This window comes from Cherax quadricarinatus, chromosome 15 (assembly GCF_038502225.1).
Source record: "Cherax quadricarinatus isolate ZL_2023a chromosome 15, ASM3850222v1, whole genome shotgun sequence".
Classification (NCBI taxonomy): Eukaryota; Metazoa; Arthropoda; class Malacostraca; order Decapoda; family Parastacidae; genus Cherax; species Cherax quadricarinatus.
This window is the reverse complement of record NC_091306.1, coordinates 41,531,976-41,554,436: the sequence shown is the minus strand read 5'-3', so window position 1 is coordinate 41,554,436 and position 22,461 is coordinate 41,531,976. Positions and strand designations below refer to the sequence as shown.

The 22,461-nt window shown below is 42.5% G+C and overlaps 1 protein-coding gene across 1 annotated transcript in view; it reads left to right on the top strand.

Moving 5' to 3' along the window:
• LOC128703308 (histone-lysine N-methyltransferase 2C) overlaps positions 1-22,461 on the top strand; it is a 394,589-nt gene that overhangs the window by 53,766 nt on the left and 318,362 nt on the right. The window contains 1 exon segment of the mRNA XM_070085312.1: positions 13,592-13,773. Coding sequence (XP_069941413.1) covers positions 13,592-13,773 — 182 coding nt within the window.

The following is a 22,461-nucleotide window of genomic DNA, read 5'->3' as shown; positions in this document are numbered from 1 at the left end:
AGCATTTTTGCTATGAGACATACAAGTAGGGAACAGGATGAAGTTGGAGTCATCTGTGGGCCAACATTTTCATTTGGTCAACTGACTTTATCTTGTTGACATCATTATGCTTTACGAATGTGCTCCATACTCGAGCCATCCTGGGTATATATGATCTCAGATGGAGTGATGTTCTGGAGAGGGGTACAGCCAGAGTGAAGTTGCTGCTTTCTGCCCATCTTGTTGCTTAAAAGCTTGTTTCTCGCTGTCCTTGAAGTGGATCCAAGTGTGGTGCTTTGACAATGTTGGCCTTGTACATAACAGTAAGGGCACCCACATCTCTCCTGTGTTGAAGGCTCTGCTGAAATGACAGATCTATCCAGGATGGGTCCAGGCAAGAGATGAGACGTCTTGCTCTGTTCCCTACTCTGTCAAGCAGTCGCAGATGAGGGGCGGGGGCAGGCAAACCAAGAAAGTGGAGCATACTCAAGGTGTGAGTGTGATTGTGCCTCGTACAGAATCTTGCAACCCCTACTGTCAAGCAGATGCGAGATACGGCGAAGTGCTGTAAGCTTCCTGGCTGCCTTGTTTGCAAGTTTTACAACACGGTTCTTCATGGTTAGTTTGGAGTCAAATTTCACCCCAAGGATATCAACTTCTTCTCCAGGTGCCAACACCCTCCCATTCATCGTTACTACTGCACCAGCATTACCATCATGGTGCCTAGAGACGATAATCATTTGCGTTTTCTCAGGTGCAAATGTTACTTGCCATCTATTTCCCCAAGCTGATATAGCTCTTAGCTGGTGATTGATGTAGCTTAGAGCAGCTGGCATTTCTTCTCTTGGATAAGTGAATGTCAGTGTACAGTCGTATGCCTATGCATGGGATTCTGGGAGGAGATGAAGGTCATTGAAGTAGACATTCCATAACAATGGTCCCAGCATGCTTCCTTGTGGAACACTTGCCCCAGTGGGATGTCTTGCTGATTCTGTTCCATTGAGAACTACCCTTAGAGATCTACCATGAAGGTAATCACTGAGGACACATAATGTAGAGCCTGCAATTCCCAGTGCTTGAAGTTTTGCTAAGAGGCCCTGGTGCCACACCCGGTTGAAAGCACCAGCAATGTCCGGTGCTGCTACACAGCTGGCTTTGGATTCATCCAGTGACTGGTGCCACTTAGTGGAGAGGTTTAACAACAGATCAGCAGCAGAGTAACCTTTCCTGAAGCCATATTGATGATCACTTGTCTTGAGATTATTTTCTCAAGGATTTTACCAGTGATTGACAGGAGTGACACTGGTCTGTAGTTGCTGATTTCTGCTCTGCTCTTCTTTTTGTGAACAGGGACTACATTTGCCTCTTTCCATAGAGAGGGCCATTTACACTGTACTAGGCAGTGCTGAAAGATGCGAGTTAGGGGTGCTGCTAGCTGGTCTGCACATCTTCTCAGCAATCTTGGGCTCAACTTGTCTGGGCCCACAGCCTTTTCTTGGTCAAGCGATTTAATAAGGAAATGCACCTCCTCCTGCCTTATTGTCACCACTGACAGTTTTGACACAGTTCTTGCAGCTAGCCAAGGAGGGTCCCTTGCTGGATCAGGAACTTGCATTTTGGTAGCAAAGTGTTCAGCAAAGAGGTCCGCCTTCTCTTGACTACTAGTATAGGTGGTCCCATCCTGTCGATTTAGAGGTGGAATGAGTTCAGGCAGATAACCTTGTCTGTCCATAACCAGGGGCCACCAGGTTTCGGAGCCTACCCTACCTGATGCTAGCTTTCTTTTAATGTCCACCTCCCATTTAGCAATGGCCCACTTTTGAACGTCACCCATATGCCTACATGCTTGCCTGTGCAAGTTCCTGTTATAGGTGGTAGGATGTCTCTTATACCTTCGCCATGCTTTGTACTTAGCAGTAGCAGCCTCTCTACAACGAAAGCCAAACCAAGGCTGATCTGTAGGCTTTGTTACATATTACCGGTGAGGAATGTGTTCTTGTTGCAGATTAAGGATGTGTCCAGTGAAGGCTTTCACTTGGTTGTCAACATCCCCTTGGAGAAGAGCATTCCAATTGGTGGTGGCGAGCTCGGAGCAAAGGGCTGGCCAATTACCTCTTTCCCATAGCCAGGTTGTGCGTGTGGACTTCTCACCTCTTTCTGTTGGGATGTTAAGTGTCGTAACATCTACCTTGTGGTCAGGCGATCCAACATAGCCGAGGGGTTGACAAGTGACTATGCCTTCTGACAGATCACTCACTACTGGGTCAAGGGAGGAGCCAGAGATGTGAGTAGGGAAATCAACAAAGTTTCTCATGTCAAACACTGCAAGAAAGTCATCAGAGTCCCTCTGTATAAGGTGCTGGTTGAGGCCACCAACAATTATGATATGTTGACAAATAACAAAAAAAAAAAAAAGGCACAATACCGTGACTGGAACGATACACAAATAACCCGCACATAAAAGAGAGAAGCTTACGACGACGTTTTGGTCCGACCTGGACCATTTACAAAGTAAATGGTCCAAGTCGGACCGAAACGTCGTTGTAAGCTTCTCTCTTTTATGTGCGGGTTATTTGTGTATGATATGTTGACAGTTGTGTTGTAGCAGAAGGGAGTCAATATTTTCCATTAGGAAGTTAATGGGGTCTGCATGTTGCCACTGAGGTCTGTACATTGCACATGCTAGTACAGAGGTACTAGTGTTTATGCAGAGCATGAAGAACATCATTTCAAGATGTGTCGGGGTGGCAACATCAATGTGCTCTCTGTCTCTGTCTCTCTCTGTCTCTGTCTCTCTCTCTGTCTCTCTCTGTCTCTGTCTCTCTCTGTCTTTGTGTCTCTCTCTCTGTCTCTGTGTGTCTGTCTCTGTGTATCTGTCTCTGTGTCTTTCTCTGTGTCTCTCTCTCTGTCTCTGTGTCTCTCTTTCTGTCTGTCTCTCTCTCTGTCTCTGTCTCTCTCTGTCTCTTTCTGTCTCTTTCTCTCTGTCTCTTTCTCTGTCTCTTTCTCTCTGTCTCTTTCTCTCTGTCTGTCTCTTTCTCTGTCTGTCTCTTTCTCTGTCTGTCTTTCTCTGTCTCTTTCTCTCTGTCTCTTTCTGTCTCTTTCTCTCTGTCTCTTTCTCTGTCTCTTTCTCTCTGTCTCTTTCTCTGTCTGTCTCTTTCTCTGTCTGTCTCTTTCTCTGTCTGTCTCTTTCTCTGTCTATCTCTCTCTCTCTCTGTCTCTCTGTCTCTCTGTCTGTCTCTTTCTCTGTCTCTTTCTCTGTCTGTCTCTCTCTCTGTCTCTTTCTCTCTGTCTCTTTCTGTCTCTTTCTCTGTCTCTTTCTCTCTGTCTCTTTCTGTCTCTTTCTCTCTGTCTGTCTCTTTCTCTGTCTGTCTCTTTCTCTGTCTCTTTCTCTGTCTGTCTCTTTCTCTGTCTCTTTCTCTGTCTGTCTCTCTGTCTCTCTCTCTGTCTCTCTCTCTCTCTGTCTCTCTCTCTGTCTGTCTCTTTCTCTGTCTCTTTCTCTGTCTCTCTCTCTGTCTCTTTCTCTTTCTCTCTTTCTCTCTCTCTTTCTCTCTCTCTCTCTTTCTCTCTCTTTCTCTCTCTTTCTCTCTCTTTCTCTCTCTTTCTCTCTCTTTCTCTCTCTTTCTGTCTGTCTGTCTCTCTCTCTCTCTCTCTCTCTCTCTCTCTCTCTCTCTCTCTCTCTCTCTCTCTCCAGTCAGTGTCTTGAGTAAAGCCTTTGTTGTAGGGAAAGGCTTGGCATCACTGTCTGCTGTAAACAGCCATCCAAACTGTCAGCTGCCTTTTAGACATTTTTGTTTATTAATTTATTTTGTATCTTTTCTTCACCCCTTATCTCATGTCTGGATATTATCAAGGATGCCAAAGAGAAATAATAGGATGCCAAGAAGAGGAATAAGTGTGAAATTATTCTAGTTTTGAAGGAAGTCGAGATGTAAAAATATGCTAAATGCTGGTGCACATGTGATGGAGACAGCTGTTCCTCTTGGTGTTAGAGAATCGGCAATTTGTTATGTTAGAGACAGAGATGAAGAGCTTGTGTAATGAGTAATCCAGATTGTGATCTGCAGAAAAAACTGTTGAATGTAAAAATTTTTTTCAACACACCTGCTGTCTCCCACTGAGGCAGGGTGACACCCCCCCCCCCCAAAAAAAAAAAAAGTTTTTCTGATTTTTACATTTAGTTATTTATACGGGGAATGGAATTACTAGCCCCTTGCACCTGGCATTTTAGTTGCCTTTTGATGACTTGCATGGCTTAAGGAAGTAGATAAAACATCACTTACTGAAAATTGATTGAGCAGAAAACTAGAAAAGGTTCTGCATTTGGTGCACTTATATGGGAGAAAGTCCTGTCATATATAAAACTGTGTGAACAGAATGGTAAGTCTTTACAAGAGTGTTTTAGTTCTGGATGGTATAACTGCTTTTTAATGTGCAGTTGGCTACATAATATAATGTTTAGTGAGGAAAATGCGTCTGTCACAGAATTTCCCTATCGAATTTGAGGAAAATACTTTTGAGGTTACAAACCTGAGTAAATGTATAATTCTCACGAGACAGAATTCTCTTGGATAAAGAGGCATAGTAGAATTTGCATTAGCACGCAAGATAAAATGACACCTGAATTCAAGTCAGTGATTGATCTTTTCAGCATTTGTCAGTGTGCTAATTCTTCAGGTGATTTCCAATGCCAACCTATGCCTGTTGTTTTGTGGTCTACCAAGACAACATGGATGAGTGAGATTCTCTTTGTTGAGTGGTTCAAGAATTATATTATTTCTTCAGTGAAGTTGCATCTAGTCAGAACCTTTCAAAGCTCTCCTTTTTCTTGATAATTTCCATAGCCATCCTCATCTCTTTCAGTCAGTGGACCCACCAAATAGGACATCTTTTATTCAACCACTGGATCAAGGAGTAATGAAGACATTTGGGTGCCACTCCACATTAACCCTTTCACTGTTGAGACCCCTGCTCACAAACTTGCTCTCAGTATCTAAGAATTTTAAAAAACAAAAATGATTTTTCTTATGAAATGATAGAGAATCTTTTCCCACTGGTAATGACACCAAAAGTACAAAATTTGATGGAAAACTTATAGAGTTATGCTCTTGTGAAGTTAGAAATCTTGGCGATATTTATGCATCAGCACCTCTTCAAGAGGGGCTCCTTGGCGTGGTGAAGAGGCTCTTGGTCTGAGGAATTAGACCTGTCGGTCTTCTTCCTCAGACCGAACCTAATTACTCCCCAATCTCCCCTCCCCTATCCCATCCTCCCCATCCTCCCCTTTTTCCTTTCCTCCTCCTCCTCCCCACCCCTCCCTTTTGCCCTTCCTCTTTTCGGCCTTTGGGATTTCTCCCACAGGCGCGCTAGTTCCTAGGTAGGGGAAAGGATACCGGGGTCCATCCCATTCCGTTGAGGTTCTTGGCGGTGGCGTAGTTTGCCGTGGAATCTGGATCGCCTGGGGATGTCCCGATCCCTCTCCGGTATCCCGGAGTAGCTTTGGGTGTCTTTCGGGCGACGGGTGTATCTCTGGAAGCCACCTTTCGGATTCCGGGGGTGGTGGCCGAAGGAGGTATGCTTTGTGGCGGATATCCGGCCGCCCTCTCTTTTGTCCACCGAGGTAGCTCGGCAGATGTGAGGTTGCTATCCCGGATTGTTAGTTTACTAGCATGATGGGTAGGGTATGGCACGGGTTCCATGCTGCATCTGCGCTACTTGCGGTGCTGAGGTCCTCTTGGGCGCGGAGGGAGATTTCTGGCCCTTTCATTCCTCCTAGGAACTATCCCTCCCCGGTCCCCCTTTTTTTTTATTCTTTTTTTTATTTTTATTTTCTTTTCTTCTTTCTTTTTTTTTCTTAAAAACAAAAAGAAAGAAGTAACCTAACCATGGCAGCCCTAGTCCATGAACCTCCTACCCCCGGGCCCCTTCTTGATACCGCACCCCGTTCTGACCCCGCCTCGTCTTTGGACCACTCTTCAGACACTCCTCATGCCTCTGTACCTCTTGCCGGTGCTGTTTCCTCACCCGCTTCAGGTACTGAGGCCTCGACTGACTCCTTCGATTTATCGGACCTTCGCTCTCCTCTGACTATGCTTCCGGCCTCTCCCTCTACGGTGCGGCAATTTTCAAATCTCCGACCCGTTCCACATCGGACCAACTCTGGTCCCACGCCTAAACGCCAACGACAATTACCTGCTGATGATACTTCTCCACCTTCTCGTTCTTCTCAGAAACGATCGACACGTCCTTCACTACCTTTCCACGCTCAGTTTCAGACTGAACAATGGACTAAATTCTTCACTTTACGACCGACTTCCTCTACTGCCTATCTTTCTGACCACAGTATTGGCAAGGCACTCCTACGCCATGTTGGTAAAGATATTTCTTTTCATGCTCTTAAGAGCGGTACGCGCATCATCACCGTACAGAATGCTACCCAGGCTCATGAGCTCTCTCGTCTTTCCCATATCGATACTGTTCCTGTCACTCTTGAAAAACATCATTCCCTCAATTCTTGTAGTGGTACCGTCATTCTGCCCCATACCATAGTTCAACAAAATTTCCAGACATGTGGCACTGACATTCTTGAACAGCTGGAACTCCAAGATCTCCCAATCCTCAAGGTAGACACTTACGTTCTTCCTGCCCGCGGGCGGAGACGATACCCTAGCAATGTGGCTCATTTAACTTTTGACAGCCGAGAACTCCCATCCTCAGTTTATATAGCAGGACATCGGTTACAAGTCCGAAAGGTGATCCCTACACCGCAACAGTGTAGAAATTGCTGGCGATTTGGCCATCCAGCGAAATATTGCAGATCTATCGCCGAATGCCCAGTCTGTGGTGCCGATGACCATTCTCATACGTCTTGCAATCGATCTCCCTCTTGCCTTAACTGTCATGAGGCTCACCCTTCGTACTCTCGCCGTTGTCAAGTCTATTTAAACGAGCGGGAAATCCGTTACCTCAAAGAGACAGAAGGTCTCCCTTATGCCATGGCAGTTTCTCATCTCCGCCTCCAAGGGAGACTCCCACGTGTTTCTTATTCCCGTGTTTCAAAACGTCCCCCCACTTCTGGTATCCCATCTTCTACACCCACCTCTGTGGTTACCTCTCCCATAGTCACTCCTGTATCTAATCCTTTTGCTGTCCTCGGCTCAGACGTCCCTACTTCAACGCCTCAGTCTGATCTCGCTTCTTCGTGTTCTCTCTCACAAGCCTCAGTAACGACGAGATCTCGTATGACACCTCCTCCCAATCGTCCCTCTACTTCTCAAAAGTCAAAAAAAGGTCCGTTAACACCTCCTACCCATCTTCCACCTCCTCATTTTACCCTCCCTGTCTCTGTCCCTGGTTCTCCCCCTCTCACTGGCTCTGTTACAAGTGTAGAGGTTCACCCTCCTCCTCGTACTGTACCTTCCTCCCCTGTTCCCTCCCAGGTTTCTTCCTCTTCTGCCACCTCCCAGGTTTCTGCCTCTTCTGTCCCCTTCCACGCTTCTCCAGTTCCCTCCACCCTTTCGCCCCCCCCCTACCTTGGTACAGTCCAATACAGTTCCAATCTTTACTCATCCTCCCCCTACCATTTCCAATATTGTCTCCCATACGACGTCTCTGAATTCCGAAACACTTGAAGCAATCTCTGAATATATTGCAGAGACCAAACCATCAATGGACACTGATCCACCCTCTGTTCCTTCTCTCTCCTCTCCTCCATCTGCGCAACTCCTTTCTTCACAGCGCACCGTTCCTTCGCTGCTTGAACGTTTTCCACTGCCTCCGCATGTGGACTTTTCTAACCCCTCTAGTCCGTAGGAACCCTTACCTGCGGATTTCAAGTATCTTTATCATTGCCAATCATGGCCTATTTACAGTGGAATATACGCGGCCTCAGGGGTAATCGGAGTGAGCTTCAGATGTTACTCTCCCAGTTTGCCCCTGTTGGTGTTTGCTTACAGGAACCAAAATTACACTCTGCTGTTATCTCTCCCATCTCAGGCTATAATTTATTGTATTCTTCAGATCCTTTTCCTGATGGGACCTTTAATGAAAGTGCCCTTCTTCTACGCACTGATATTCCGTACCATCAGCTATTTGTTCATACTTCGCTGCATTACACAGCAGCCCGTATCCACTTGCATAGGTGGTATACGCTCTGTTCTTTATATCTCTCTCCTTCTCGGGCATTATCTATTCCGGATATTGCCTTTCTTGTTTCGTCATTACCGCCACCGATTCTGTTACTTGGTGATTTTAATGCCCACCATTTCCTCTGGGGGGGGGGGTCTCACTGTGATTCCCGTGGAATTCAGTTAGAGGCTTTTCTTGCCACCCACCCCCTCCATGTTTTAAATACAGGTACGCACACCCATTTTGATCCTCGGACTCATACTCTCTCTTGCATCGATCTCTCAGTCTGCTCTTCCTCCACCGCATTAGACTTCACTTGGTCTGTTCTCCCGGACTTACATGACAGCGATCATTTCCCAATCATTCTTACTTCCCCTTCATATTCACCACCTCTTCGCATCCCACGCTGGCAATTTGATCGGGCAAATTGGAACCTTTACTCACACCTAACTGTTTTTAGAGAGGTTCCTTCTTCGTCCTCCATCGATGAGCTTTTACACCTCTTCTCGTCCTCCGTTTTAACCGCAGCTTCTCATTCTATACCCCAAACTTCGGGCAGGCATTCTCAGAAATGCGTGCCTTGGTGGTCTCCTGCTTGTGCTCGTGCAGTACGTTTGAAACGCGCTGCATGGGGCAGGTACCGGTACAATAGAACCACAGAGAGACTCCTTGATTTTAAACAGAAGCGTGCGATCGCTCGCCGTGTCATCCGTGACGCTAAACGCACTTGCTGGCGAGATTATGTCTCCACCATCACCTCTGCTTCCTCTATGAGTGCAGTCTGGAAAAAAGTACGAAAACTGAGTGGTAAATATTCTCCTGACCCGGCTCCTGTTCTGCGGGTTGCCGGTGTTGATATAGCAAACCCACTAGATGTTGCCAATGAAATTGGCAATCATCTGGTCCGTATTTCTCAGGGACTCCATCTATGCCCCTCATTTCTTTCCTCAAAGTCTGCCAGAGAGTTAGCACCCTTGGACTTTTCTTCTCTCAGAGAAGAACAGTATAATGTGCCTTTTACACTTCAAGAACTGGAGGCAACACTCTCAGCTTGCCGATCATCGGCAGCTGGGCCCGACGACATTCATATTCGTATGCTACAACATTTACATCAGTCAGCCCTTGCAGTCCTATTACGCCTTTACAATCTTATTTGGTCACAAGGAGTTCTTCCACAGCTGTGGAAATCCGCCATTGTTCTCCCTTTCCGCAAACCAGGCACTACGGGACATGAAACCTCCCACTATCGTCCCATTGCTCTTACCAGTGCAGTTTGCAAAGTAATGGAACGCCTAGTAAATAGACGTTTAGTGTGGTATTTAGAGACACATAACAGTCTCTCCACTCGTCAATATGGCTTTCGTAAGGGACGTTCTACCATAGACCCCTTACTACGCTTGGATACGTATGTTCGTAATGCCTTTGCGAATAACCACTCAGTTATTGCCATATTTTTTGACCTTGAGAAGGCATATGACACAACTTGGAGGTATAATATTTTAGCCCAAGCCCACTCCTTAGGCCTTCGAGGCAATCTACCATCCTTCCTTAAGAACTTTTTAACTGACAGGCATTTCCGTGTTCGGGTTAATAATGTGCTCTCCCCGGACTTTATCCAAGCTGAAGGTGTCCCCCAGGGATGTGTTCTGAGCACAACACTTTTTCTCCTTGCTATTAATGATTTGGCCTCTAGTCTTCCATCAAATATTTGGTCATCACTCTATGTTGATGACTTCGCTATTGCCTGTGCAGGCGCTGACTGTCACCTCATTACAGTTTCTCTCCAACATGCAGTCGACCGTGTTTCCAATTGGGCCACCACACGTGGGTTTAAATTTTCCAGCACTAAAACCCACCAAATTACTTTCACTAGACGCTCTGTCATCTCCGATCATCCTTTGTACCTCTATGGCTCCCGTATCCCTGAACGTGATACAGTCAAGTTTCTGGGCCTCCTCTTTGATCGTAGGTTATCCTGGAAACCTCACATTACCTCTCTGAAGGCAACTTGTCACAGCCGGCTGAACCTTCTTAAAACCCTTGCTCATCTTTCATGGGGAGCTGATCGTCGAACCCTCCTCCGCCTACATTCCACCCTTATTTTATCGAAACTTGATTATGGTGACCAGATCTATTCAGCGGCATCTCCTGCTACTCTCTCTAGCCTTAACCCCATTCATCACCAAGGATTACGTTTATGCCTTGGTGCTTTTCGCTCTTCCCCTGTCGAGAGCCTCTATACAGAAGCGAACGTTCCATCCTTATCCGATCGCCGTGATGCCCATTGCCTGCGCTACTATGTACGCTCTCATGATCTCCGCAATCCTTCCATTTATAGAATGGTCACTGATATTAGTAGACATTCTTTATTTGTTCGCCGCCCCTGTTTACTCCGTCCCTTCTCTCTTCGCCTTCATTCGCTCTTGTCTTCTCTTCAACTACCACCTTTCTATGTACATGTAGCATCTCACTTTTCCCTACCCCCCTGGGAAGTTCCAGCTGTTCGAGTCTGTTCTTTCTCCCTCCCTTGCTCGAAAGCCCAACTGTCTACGGTCGCTTCCCGCTCTCTTTTTCTTGACCACTTTCACTCTCATTCTCATGCCATTGCCGTGTACACAGATGGCTCTAAGTCTTCTGACGGCGTAGGATTCGCAGCAGTGTTTCCGGACAGCGTCGTACAAGGGCATTTACTATCTTCGGCTAGTATTTTTACTGCTGAATTGTATGCCATCCTTACAGCACTTATCCGTATTGCATCTATGCCTGTGTCATCATTTGTGGTTGTCTCAGACTCCCTTAGTGCTTTACAGGCTATACAAAAATTTGATACACCTCACCCCTTAGTCCTCCGTATCCAACTTTGGCTACGCCGCATCTTTACCAAGCATAAAGATATTGTTTTTTGTTGGGTCCCTGGTCATGTTGACGTACAGGGCAATGAACAGGCAGACACTGCTGCGCGGTCAGCAGTACATGACCTACCAGTTTCTTATAGAGGTATTCCATTTACGGACTATTTTGCTGCAATATCTTCCCACCTTCACACCCGTTGGCAACAACGTTGGTCTACTATGCTCGGCAACAAACTTCAATCTATTAAACCGAGTATAGGTTACTGGCCGTCTTCTTATCACCAGTGTCGAGGTTGGGAGACTACTCTCTCCCGTCTTCGCATTGGCCATACTCGTCTTACTCATGGATATCTCATGGAGAGGCGTCCTGCTCCTCTCTGTGAGAATTGCCAAGCTCCATTATCAGTCAGCCACATTCTGTTGGACTGCCCACTTTATCAACGAGCACGCAGAATTTACCTCTGTCGTCGTCTTCGCTCCGCTACTCTCTCTTTACCTTCCCTTCTCGCTGATGGACCCACCTTTCATCCGGACTCTCTCATTGACTTTTTGACAACAACTGACTTACTTCACAAATTCTGATACCTTCAGCCCTTTCTACTTCAATCTCTTGCTACCCTCTACCCCCGTACTATCCCCTGCCCCGCTGTTTTCTGTAACCTGCTGATCATCCCTCCTCCCTTCTGCCATCCAATACCCTCGCTTCCTTCCCTACCCTGCAGCGCTGTATAGCCCTTGTGGCTTAGCGCTTCTTTTTGATTATAATAATAATAATAATAATAAGACTACTGCATTATTGTAATAATTGTATAAATAATGTCAACCGATTCATAACTGCGTATTAGACTGGCCAGTTGAACACGTATTGGACGGTGACATCATTTGTTTACTCTTGAACATTGGCAAAAATCAAACATTTCTGCTGCTTCAAGCTCAATTTCAAGGTACTTTTAGTCCATTCAGAATAATATCTGTTTCTGTAATGTCTTCCATTCTGTCAATTGAGACCAAGAAAATGAGAATACACCCATAAATACCATACCAAAACACACCATGAAGTCGGTGTTTTAAACCAAAAAGTCAGTTTTTTTTTCTCATGGACTGAGTGCTGCAGGATTTTTTTATACTGCATGCACTGACCACTCAGACCCATTCTCTAATATGTAGGCCTATCAACTTTCTTCTGCAAGATTGGAAGCCGCTAGAATTTTGGTGTAATATTACAGCACCAACACTGGCTTGCAAGCCATAATGTTATGGCACCGACCGTGAAAGAGGTCATACAGAAACTTGTTCCAGCAGTGGGTGACAATTTAGTATGACAGTTCTCTATTATAAATTTAATATTGAAGATTAACTAACCAGTGTAAAATAATGGCATGAAGTGACCCAGTCAAATGCAGGGTGGAGTGTGGTGAATAGTTTCACAGGTTTATCCTCAGCAGAGTCAGGTTCTAGAATTTATGAATCTGGTAAGGACAGTGCCTGGTGAGAGCTGTGAAGATACGCAGTCAGAACTGTAGACGATGGTGACAAAGAACAAACAGCCGAATAAATGTTGGGGAACTCGGTTCCCAATTAGAAGGGAGTCAGATAACAGATGAAGATGAAGTAGAAGAACCTGTGTCTAAACAGTTAACACACTAAGAGATTTATGATCACTGCATGCCATTGGTAGAGATAGATTTTGACATGAGAAAAACCTTGACACTCGCACACAAGCATTGATGTGAAGCATGTTCTGGAACATACAGTGATACCAAATTGTCTGCTGTATAATATGTTGTTGAGCAAAACAGAGATGTGTTACAGGATACCAGAGCACTCCTTGACAACCATCAGTAACTAACAGCTCTGTATCTTCTCAAGAACCACAACCATCTACCTCAGCCTAGTTTTACAGCAACCCTATCCATAAATTTCAAGATCAACAACCACCAGCAACCAGAATTTAAGACAATTAACAATGGTTTTTCATAATCCTTTTAGTTCAATATACTGCATTTTAAAACTGTAAATTTCACCACAAGCAGCTAGTCTAGTAAGACCACATTAACCATCTACATTCATTTCAAGATCAACCAGCAGTGGCAGTTAAAGATTTTACATGCCCTATATTATAACTGCAGCAGTGACAGTTAAAGGTTTTACATGCCCTGTATTATAACTGCCACTGCTGGTTGATCTTGAAATGAATGTAGAGGGTTAACGTGGTCTTATTAGGCTAGCTGGTTGTGGTGAAATTTAGTTTAAAAAAAATATTGTTTGACTATTTTGGAGGTGTCAAGAATGGAACTCTATTTTTTCACGTGTTCTTTCACTATATACATTACTGCAATTTCACATACAGTGCAGATTTTCAGGAGTTCAACCTGCCTGAAATGTGAGATTCGAGTGTATACTAATTTCAAGCATATGTTCCTGTGCTTGTTTCTGTAATTAATTATTAATTGCTTGTCTAGAGTTTTTAGTGCTTAGTGTAGCTGTACATTATAACTACAATACACAGTTCACTGCTTTCTCAGCTAGTGACATGAACATTTAATTAAAAATGACAAGTGCATTTGGCTTGAAAACATTGGAACCAATGTTGTCCAATTCATGATTTTTAATTTTGTTTTATTCCATATCCTCAGGTGACAAAAGTGGTACTGCAGAAAGGTTGGCGGTGCCTGGATTGTACTGTATGTGAGGGGTGTGGAGAGCGTAATGATGAAGCCCGACTAGTACTGTGTGAGGACTGTGATATTTCTTATCATATTTATTGTATGAAACCTCCACTGGACCATGTTCCTTCAGGTGTTTGGAGATGTAAATGGTAGGTTCAGGCTTGTAGCACTGGTCACTTAATTATTAGTGTAAATGTTTAGTAATTTCTCAGTATATACTATTTTATAACATACATATATGGCAAAATTACATTGCTAATATAATTACCCATTTTTGGCTAGAGGAGCAGAGCTATGTTCAAGGTGCTTTTTTTTTTGTGGTAAAATACAGTAGACCCTTATATTACATGGATTTATTTGGCACATTTTGGTTATTACACTTGAAAAATTGCAGCATAATTTTATACAACGCATTGTAAAATTAACTTAACATGATTCGGTTTGTGGGAGGGGAAAAAATTTGAAGCGTCACCTGCAGGATATTTCCTGAGCTCAGGCCACCACCTTGCTGTAGGTAAGACCACTGTCTCCATGGGGGAGATACACCAACATCCCCTGCCACCTTCGTCCAAGCCTTCCGCTCATACAAATCTAGGAGCTAGCTGTGTTTGTGGATTGTGTTTTGATATTTTAATTGCTATATCTTGTATCTGCCAAGCAATAATGGCACCCAGTAGGCACACAAGTGTTGCTGAAAGTGGCAAGAAGAGGGTTAAGCATTTTAAGTTTTGGAGTTACTGACTTAATTGACTGTCTGACTTGATGCCTTACTGACTTACTTGACTGCCTTACTGATTGACTTGACTAACTTACTGACTTACACTTTTTCACTGAAGAGGACCCTTAAAAATCTAGAAGCAGTGCTCTGAAACAGTGTCTAGAGCAGCTGATGCCTTACTGTCAGCTGTATAATGTACTTCAGGGTAAAATAGCCCAGAAATCCACTACAGAATTTATGTACGGTCCAGTCTAACCATCGACTTCAGTATCAGAACTGCTACCTTCCACCTCAGCCCAGTAGGGCCACAGCATAACTCTCCACTCTCTTCACAGTCGTCAACAAACACCAGCACCCACAGTTAAAGGAAAGAAATACAGTGGAACCTCAAATTTCGAGTGTATTGCTTATTGAACTCTTTGAAAATCTACCACTTTTTTCGACCAACTTTGTCACCATTATCGAACTTGCCCCTTTTCTCGAACCGCCGGGTACCGGACTTGTCCACCAGCCTGCTCTGTCCGTGTCCCCACGCAGGCGCCATGAGCCAGTCTGGTTTTGTCGATGCTTGAGTGAACACTAACCTGCAGTCTCATTCAAACATTTTACGATTAATTCATTGTGTTTAGTGCTTGTGGGACTGTGAAATAAGCTACCATGGGCCCAAAGAAATTTGCTAGTGGTACCCCCTGTGGTAAAGAAAGTGAGAAACACCGTAGATGTGAAGAAGGAAATAATATAGAAGTATGAGAGTGGTGTGAAACCTGTTGAGCTTGCCAGGATGTATGGGAAAAACAAGTCGACCATCGCTTCTATCGTGGCAAAGAAAGAACAAATCAAGGAAGCTGATGTTGCGAAAGGTGTTAATATGCTAACCAAAAAAGACCAGAGAATCGATCAGGTTGAGAAGTTGTTGCTGTTGTGGATCAAGGATAAAGAGATGGCAGGTGATAGTGTTTCGGAGACGATTATTTGTGAGAAGGCTAGGAAGTTGCATGCTGATCTGGTACAGAAAACTTCTGGAACCAGTGCTGATAGTGAATTTAAGGCCAGCAGAGGCTGGTTATGGAGGGGAATTCCTCTTTCAAACACTAACCCCAACTCCCTCTCTCCTCCTCCTCCCTATCTTCCAGATGCCATCACCAATCTTCAATAAAGGTATGTAAAAATGTTATTTTATATGTTTATTTAAATTTATTAATACATAATTGTACACTATTTGTTATGTGTATGTAAAACTATAATTAACGCTTTCGGGGTTTCGGCCGTACTAGTACGGCTTACTCGCCAGGGTTTTTGACGTACTGTACTAGTATGCATAAATTCTAGCTCCCTCAAATCTAGCAAGAGAAAGCTGGTAGGCCTACATATGAAAGAATGGGTCTATGTGGTCAGTGTGCGCAGTATAAAAAAAATCCTGCAGCACACAGTGCGTAATGAGAAAAAAAAAAAAACTCTGTCCGTGTTTTTGGTTTAAAACAGTGACTTTGCACTGTATTTTCGTATGGTATTTATGGTTGTATTCTAGTTTTCCTGGTCTTATTTTATAGAATGGAAGACATATTACAGAAATTGAGATGATTTTGATTGGTTTCACAATGAAAAGTACCTTGAAATTGAGCTCAAAGTAGCAGAAATGTTCGATTTTTGCCAAAGTTCAAAAGTAAACAAATCATACCACGCGTCCAATACACGTCAACTGGTGAATCTGATATTCTTTCACAAGTGCGCTGGTATTATTTATACCATTTTTACACTAATACAGTAGTCTGCATAACAGTAAATCTTCTATTTTTTGTGAGAATAAAAATTCAAAGTGGAAAGCAAAAGAAATGTAAGAGGGGCATGGGGATGTAACTAATGAACAGAGGATATGTTATTTTAGTGCCAGGAATGTATTTCTTGTTTATTCTGGACCCTATTCGGAAATTGGCATCTTTTGAAATTTGTGTGAAATTGGCAAAATTGCTAAATTCTGACCACTGGGTGGTTTCTTGTACTCATTCGATAGAAAAAACGGAGTTCTAGCAAAATAGTTATGATTTTTGTTGACTAGTACACTGGAATTGGCCAAAAATAGGGCTCAGTGGGCAAAATCGCCGATGTGTAAACATCGTTGAGACCGTTAACTTCGCGAGAGCACAATTCCGTAAATTTTCCATCAAATTTCATACTTTTGGTGTCATTATGATTGGGAAAAGATTCTTTATCTTTTCATAATATTTTTTTTTTTTTTTTTTTTTTTTTTTTTTGGAATTTTGGCGACCCTGAGAACAAGTCTCTGAGAAGACCTGGTGACCCTCAAAGGGTTACTCTCTATAAAATGTATTTTTATGTGAATATTTTTTTTTGTTTCTGGAATGGATTAATTGTATTTCAATTATTTCTTATGGGAAATATTGCTTTGCTTTTCAAACTTGTCGAATTTAGAACTAGCTTCTGGAACGGATTAAATTCGAAATTAAAGGTTCCACTGTACTGTTACTTCTTTTGCATTTGTAGCCTTAAGCAGTAAAAACAACATAATACATCATGACATTGAAGAACAGTTACATATTCACTTGTACTTTTGTAAGATCTGGATGTCTAAAAAAACGTTGTTTGGCTTTTTTGAGGCTCTCAGGAACGTAACCCTCATTTTTCTACAAGTCCGTCAGTTTATCTTACACGGATTTATTTAACACGGCATTTTTCAGGAACATAACTAGTGTAATACAAGAGTCTACTGTATTTTATTGCATCTTTTTGGCATATTTATTTTCGTAGTTCACTATTGTGTCCTTTTGTTGTCCTTGTTCAGGGCATTTTAAAACCATCTTTATTTTCTTTTATCTTTTCATGGGTTTATATGTGGTTATGCTTCCTCATTTTCCCTTTTTATTGAAGTTTTCTGTCTTTGTAGTTATTGCTTATCACTGGGAGCAGTACATTTGCAGCATGTTTTTGAATTTTTATATTTGTTATGAAGATGTTCATTAGCTGTGGGCTTTGGGTACCATACTACAGCAGCTTTTCCAGTTTTTTTTTTTTTTAACACGCTGGCTGTCTCCTGCCATGGTAGGGTGATATGAAAAAGGAATACTTGCACCATCACTCACTCCATCACTGTCTTGCCTGAGGCATGCTGATAATAGAGTTCAGGTGCCCCTCCAAAATGCAGATATCCCAACTCTCAGAATGCAGACACTGTACTTTCCACTTCCAGCTAACTGGTTTCCCTGAATCCCTTCACAAATGTTACGTTGCTCATACTTAACACTTAGGGTCTAGACCCTTGATCTGAAACTTGTCCACAGGGTTCAAGAAATTTTTTGTTATTTTTCTTAGGAAATGGTAGAGAATCTTTTTCTGAAGGTAATAAAACAAAAAATACAAAAATTTGATGGAAAACTGACAGTTACACTATCACGAATTTTGCTGTGTTGGTGATATTTACACATCAGCGATTTTGCCCACTTTGACTTCTATTTTAGGCCAATTGCATTGTTCCAGTTGACCAAATTCTAAGCTATTTTGCTAGTATGCCTTCTGTGTTATTGATTGAGCACAAGAAACTGCCCAGTCAACTATTTCAGCTAATAAAGTAATCAGAAATTGATAATTTGGCCAATTTCACATACAGTAGACCGTCGCTTAACACGATTTTGTCTTGCACGTTTTGTATATAGCACGATTGAAGAATTGCAGCATATTTTTGTTTAACACTTCGTAAAATTAGTTTAACACGGTTGCGAGAGAGGAAAAATTTTTGAGCGCACGGTCGCCTGCTGGGTGACCATGTCTCATGCTGGTTGACCCACCGCCATCCCCCGCCACCCACACCCTCCCACACCACCCTCTCAGCCTTCGGTTCGGTTCATACGCTTGTAGGACAACGATACTCGAGAAGCTTGCTGTGTTTATTTACATGCATATTTTGTTTTCATTACCATTTGTTAAATCTGCCAAGCAATCGTGGCACCCAGTAAGCATACAAGTGTTCCTGCAAGTGACAAGAAAAGGTTTAAGTGTTCAAGTCTAGGAATTATGAAGAAAATCAAGATATTAGATAATCTTAAGAGTGGCTCATGTTTGGTGGATATAGTGAGGGCCTATGGCCTTAATGAAACATCATTTCGTACAATTAAAAAGAATGAGGTGAGTATACGAGCTTGTGTAATGAATAACCCATTATGTCACCTCATGCAAAGAATGACACACAGATCACAGCAAGTAAATAAAACTGAAAACTTGTTGCTTGAGTGGATTGAACGAAAGACATAGAAAGGTGCACCACTTAATTTCCTCTTAATTAGGGAAAAGGCCTTACAGTTGTTTAAAGCAGTGTGTGATAAGGAAGGCCTGAAAAAGTGTGAGTGTTTAGCACAGGCTGGTTCCACAACTTCAAGTTGCATACCATACCCCCGGCCGGGATTGAACCCGCGGTCATAGAGTCTCAAAACTCCAGCTCGTCGCGTTAGCCACTAGACCAGCTAGCCACAATCGTGTCATTACGATTTCTTGATTCAAGTTGCATAATAAGTTACATAATACAGTGGACCCCTCGGCAAACGAATGCATCGCATAACGTTAAATCCGCCCAATGAAGCGCTTGAGCATAAAAATTTTGGCCTGGCTAACGATAAAAACTCGCCCAACATGATTCAGCCCAAACCTGTCCGTCTAGCCTGAGTGCCTCAGCTGCCCTCCCGTCATTGTTTACAAGCCAGGTTGGCTGGTTTCTTGCATACATCCTTAATTCTCGAACAGGAAAAAAATAACTAGTGCTCATATTGTATTATTCATAGTGGCATACACAGTGTAATAAGGCATGGTGAAGTTAAAAAATTCCAACCCCAACAAGTGTTCATTTGTGATGAAACAGGCCTGTTCTGGAAAAAAAATGCCAAACAGGACCTACATTACTCAGGAGGAAAAGGCACTTCCAGGACACAAGCCTATGAAAGACAGGCTAACTTTCTTGATTTGTTGTAATGCTAGTGGGGATTGCAAAATGAAGCCTTTACTCTTGTATCACTCTGAAAATCCCAGGGTGTTCAAGAAAAACAGTGTCTCATCACTAATCAGTACTCCTCAATAAAGTAAAGTGTCATTTTAACATTTATATAGTTATTGTGCATGTCTCATTGTTTTCTTTGTAGGGAAATGTATATTTCATGAAAAAAAAAATTATTTTTTTAATAATTTTGGCTGTCTGGAACAGATTAATTGGATTTCCATTATTTCTTAAGGGGAAAATTAATTTGGCTAATGATAATTTCGTCTCACGATGAGCTCTCAGGAACGGATTAATATCGTTAGCCAAAGGTCCATTGTATTAAGTTTTCTGGCGAAAGTGCTTCAGCTGATCGTACAGCAGCAAGTAATTTCCCTGCTGAATTGCAGGAAATTATTTCTGAGGGTGGCTATGAGTGACATCAAGTGTTTAATGCTGACAACACAAGTGGTTTTTGGAAAAAATGCCAAGAAGAACTTACATCAGTCAGCAAGAGAAAAGGGCACCAGGCTTCAAGGCAGCAAAGGATCACTTCACCTTGCTCGTTTGCAGTAATGCATCAGGTGATTTCAAGTGTAAGCCCATGGCTATTTACTGCTCTAAGAATCCTCATGCTTTGAATGGTGCAGATAAAAACACCTTACCAGTAATTTGGAGGTCAAACCAGTCAGCATGGATGACAGAGGAAATATTTCTTGACTGGTTTAAGCATTGCTTTATTCCTGAAGTCAAGTTTTACCTTCACAGCAAGAACTTTGCATTCAAGGCTCTCTTCATTCTTGATAATTCCTGTACTCATTCACAAGCTTTGCTGGATGTGACCCCACATGTAAAAGTTGTATTTTTACTTACAAATACAACATCTCTAATACAACCATATGATTGGGGAGTTAAGTCATTCATGTGTAACTACACAAAAATGTTATGAAAAAACTAGTTGCATCAATGGACTCTGACTCCAACCTGGCAGTACCAAGTTTCTGGAATAAATTTAACATTGCAGATGCCATCAGCTATGCTAGAAGTGCATGGAATGAAGTACCCCAATCAACATTAAATGCAAACTGGGGAAAGTTATGGCCTTCTGTAGTTAAGTCTTTCACTGGTTTTCCCTTGCTTGAGTGAGGTTCAGGAAATTGTTCAGCTGGCAAGGAGATTACCAGGTGATGGTTTTGAAGATATGAATGATAATAATATGAATGAGCTCTTAGAAGATAATGATGATGAAGACAGAAGTCCAGAGGAAATGCTGGCAGAGCTCAATGCACAGATACAAGGGAGCCACATAACAGAAGATGAAGAAGAAACTGAAGAAAAACAATTAACACTACAGCAGTTACGTGAGCAGTTCCATGCTGCTTCTAGACTAGCAGACTTTTTCTCTGAAGAGGACCCTGACAAATCTAGAAGCAGTGCTTTGAAATAGGGTCTAGACCAGCTGATGATGCCTTACCATCAGCTGTATAATGTACTGCAGGGTAAGAGAGCCCAGAGATCCATTACAGAATTTATGCACACTCCAATACAACCATCGACTTCAGTACCAGAACCTCTACCATCCACTTCTGCCGACAACCAACAACCATCCACCTCAGCCCAGTAGGGCCACACCATCGATATCCACTCTATTCACAATCATCCACAAACACCATTCCCCACAATTTAAGGTAAGAAATACTATTATTTCTATTCCATTTGTAGTCTTAAGCAGTAATATATCACGACAATGCACTACAATTACATATTCACTTTTATTTTGTAAGATCTGTTGGTCTAAAAAAAAAAAGTTTGGCTTTTTGGGGGCTCCCAGGAACGTAATCCTATTTTTCCCATAAGTTCTTCAGTTTGTCTAACTCGGTTTGGTCTAACACAGCGTTTTTCAGGCATGTAACTTCCATGTTAAATGACGGTCTACTGTACATTTCAGACCATTCCAATTTCAAAATAGGGTCCAGAATAAACAATGCAGGCATTCCTGGCACTAAAATAACATTTCATCTGTTTATTAGTTATGTTTCCAGGCTTTACAAATGAATTCCATTTTGTTTTTTTATTCACACACACAATTTTTATTCACACCAAAAATTAAAAGATTTACTGTTACACAATATTGTGATAATTATATAAATAATATCAGCACATTCATGAATGCACATTAGACCCACCAGTTCATGAGTATTGGACACGTGACGTGATTTGTTTACTCAGGAACATCGGCAAAAATTGAATGTTTCCGCTAATTTGAGCTCAATTTCAAGCTTTTTCAGTCCTAAAACTAATTAAAATCTTCTCTATTTCTGTAATGTATCTTTCATTCTATCAAATGAGACCAAGAAACCATGAATACAACCATTGAAACTATACAAAAACACTGCAGAATAGCTGTTTTAAACCAAAAACCACAGTCACATTTTTCCTCATTATTCACTGTGTGGCATGCAAAGAGTACGTCACCTCTATTCGGCATATGTACACTTATATAGGCTGCCTCCCAACCAGCAAACCAGGTGCTAAGGGTTTAATGATTAAGGGCACCCCATCGTTAAATCAGTACCTTGGTTCAGCCAATCATGTAACTGGGTCGGACAATTGCTGATGTGATGTGGTGTCACTCACACTCAGGTCTTGTCACTCTCAGACTTCTGCTGATTGAACATGGTTGTCTCGCACTGGTTCTTGTGTTGCCTTGACTTATCGTGTTGTTCACTTATACGTATTTCAAACTCTTGTATGTAGTGTACATAGCTGTAAAAATCTATACATATTTGGTGAAGGAAAATACAATTGAAAGATTGCTACTGTGTGTATTTCGCTCCAAGTCCCTTTACAACACAGGATAATGGGCCTTTCTTACCTTGGTCCGTAATACACTGCATGCTGCAGGATTTTTTTTTTTATATGGTGCACATTTTCCACATAGATACATTCTCATATCTAGGTCCAAATTTACCACTTACAGCTTGTGAGTGAGCTGATCTCTTGGCGAAGAGCTACGGCACTCTGGCTTCAAAGTCGTAGAACTATGGTATGGACCCTCAAAGGGTTAAACAGCATGTCAAGCTGTGAAAAACACTTGTTTCTACTTATTCTGAATTAACTACATTATCTTGGCACAAAGTTAGC